Here is a 1,959-nt window from a genome sequence, read left to right as displayed (position 1 = left end):
CCACCTTTGTACCTAATACTTTTTCCCGCTCTCACTCAGCATACCCACTCTCCTTACCAGATTTCATGGTTCCAAACACATTCTCCTGGAACCCTGGTGGTGCATTGGGTAAGAGACTGGTTGCTAATATAAAGGTCAGTAGTTCAAATCTGCCAGCCTCTCCTTGGTAACCCTACAGAGCAGTTCTACTCTATCCTGTAGGATTGCTGTGAGAATTGAGTCAATGGCAAAGGGATTTGTTTTATAGCACATTCTCAGAAAAATGAAATGCACTGCTTTTGAGCAGATTCTGATTCCTAGTGACCCAATAGGACAGAGTAGAATTGCCAAAAAAGGGTTTCCAAGGCTGTAAATCTTTGCAAAAGCCAACTGCCACATCTTTCTCCCACAGAGTGGCTGGTAGGTTTGAACCACTGACCTTTCAGTTAGCAGTCAAGCACTTTAATCACTGCACAACCAGGACCCAATACATTCTTCCTTACTATGAAATTTACTTAATTATTATGTTTGTGATCCATTTCTTTCCTTCTAAGAAGGCAAAGGATTTTACTCTTTTGTTCATCCATGCATTTAGAAGAGTGACTGACACACAGAAGGAAATTTATAAATATATGTGGAATATATTTGTGCTCACTATACCCTATGGAGGCACATAGACAAACTTTGAAGCCCATGATGTAATTTATAGGAACCATATGATACGTCAAACTGTAGAAAAGATATTGCTTATTTTTTTCCATGTCTTATGTAGGCCGTATTTTACATCTTTGTTCCTCAAACTATAAATCAAGGGATTCAGCATAGGAATAACCAGGGTGTAAAATATGGAAGCCACTTTATCAGTGTGAAAGGAATGACTGGACTTGGGCTGCACATACATAAAGATTAAAGTCCCATAGAACACTACCACCACCGTCAGGTGGGATCCACAGGTGGACAGAGCCTTGTGCCTGCCCTCAGCTGACTTCATCCTAAGAATAGTTATAAAAATGAATAGGTAAGAAAAAATAACTATTAGAAGAGATGAAATCAAATCAAAAGCTGCTGAGATCAGAATGATCAATTCAATTTCATTTGTGTCTGAGCAGAACAAAGATAATAAGGGGAGACAGTCACGGTAGAAATGCCTGATGACATTGCAGCCACAGAAGGATAAATTAAAAATCGTTATGGTGACCAGAAGAGAAACAAACATGCTGTAGAGATAGGGGATTACCACCAGCACCCAACACACTCTTTGTGACATAATGACTGTGTAGAGCAGAGGGTTACAGATGGCCACATAGCGGTCATATGACATTGCTGACAGAATTAAAATGATGAATATGAGAAAGAAATCTAGCTGTGTAGCACAAAAATAATAGGAGATTGTATTCTCATCCACAACAAAATTTACTAACATTTTGGGTCCCACAGTTGTTGAGTAACCAAGATCGGTGACAGCCAGGTGTCTGAGAAAAAAGTACATGGGTGTTTGTAGCTTGGAGTCTGTCTTGGTGAGGATGATCATGCCCAAGTTGCCCACCACTGAGATCATGTAGATGATGAGCAACAGTGCAAACAATGGAACTTGCAGCTCAGAGTGATCTGTGATTCCCATCAGAATGAATTCATCTAGCATTGTTAGATTATGTTTTTCCATCTTGGTCTATCAGGAAACCTATTCTGGATAGAGATATCAGCACAGTCAAAAGGTTTTATGTAGTATTATCTGGTAGATTTTTCGTATACAAAGGCAATATGCTAAACAAATAAGATAAATCTAAACTTTCCTATACAGGTATTTGAAAGTAATCCCACCGCCCACAAATAAAGCATAGATAGGTAAAGATAGAGATAAAAGGGACAGAGGGAAAGGTGGAGAGAGAGAGAAAGCTAACTTGTTATCAGTTGGGGAAAACTGGCTTCCCAAAGAACATTTGATAAAGTCATTTTGGATGTCACAACTAGGAGAAGGAT

The 1,959-nt window shown here is 39.2% G+C and overlaps 1 protein-coding gene across 1 annotated transcript; it reads right to left on the bottom strand.

Moving 5' to 3' along the window:
• Positions 1-656: 656 nt before the first annotated feature.
• Positions 657-1,642, bottom strand: LOC101352236 (olfactory receptor 8K3-like). The gene has a single exon (XM_004389229.2). It carries the CDS (start codon positions 1,640-1,642, stop codon positions 704-706), a length of 939 nt encoding a protein of 312 aa, XP_004389286.1. The 3' UTR covers positions 657-703.
• Positions 1,643-1,959: the final 317 nt, after the last annotated feature.

Source organism: Trichechus manatus, unplaced genomic scaffold, assembly GCF_000243295.1.
Source record: "Trichechus manatus latirostris isolate Lorelei unplaced genomic scaffold, TriManLat1.0 scaffold00236, whole genome shotgun sequence".
In the NCBI taxonomy this organism is placed as follows: domain Eukaryota; kingdom Metazoa; phylum Chordata; class Mammalia; order Sirenia; family Trichechidae; genus Trichechus; species Trichechus manatus.
Note: the sequence above shows the minus strand (reverse complement) of the source record. Positions and strands in the feature narration are given on the sequence as shown.

Bases quoted from the DNA above. Each gene is read 5' to 3' on its own strand.
- LOC101352236 (XM_004389229.2), bottom strand. From the start codon at position 1,642: ATGGAAAAACATAATCTAACAATGCTAGATGAATTCATTCTGATGGGA.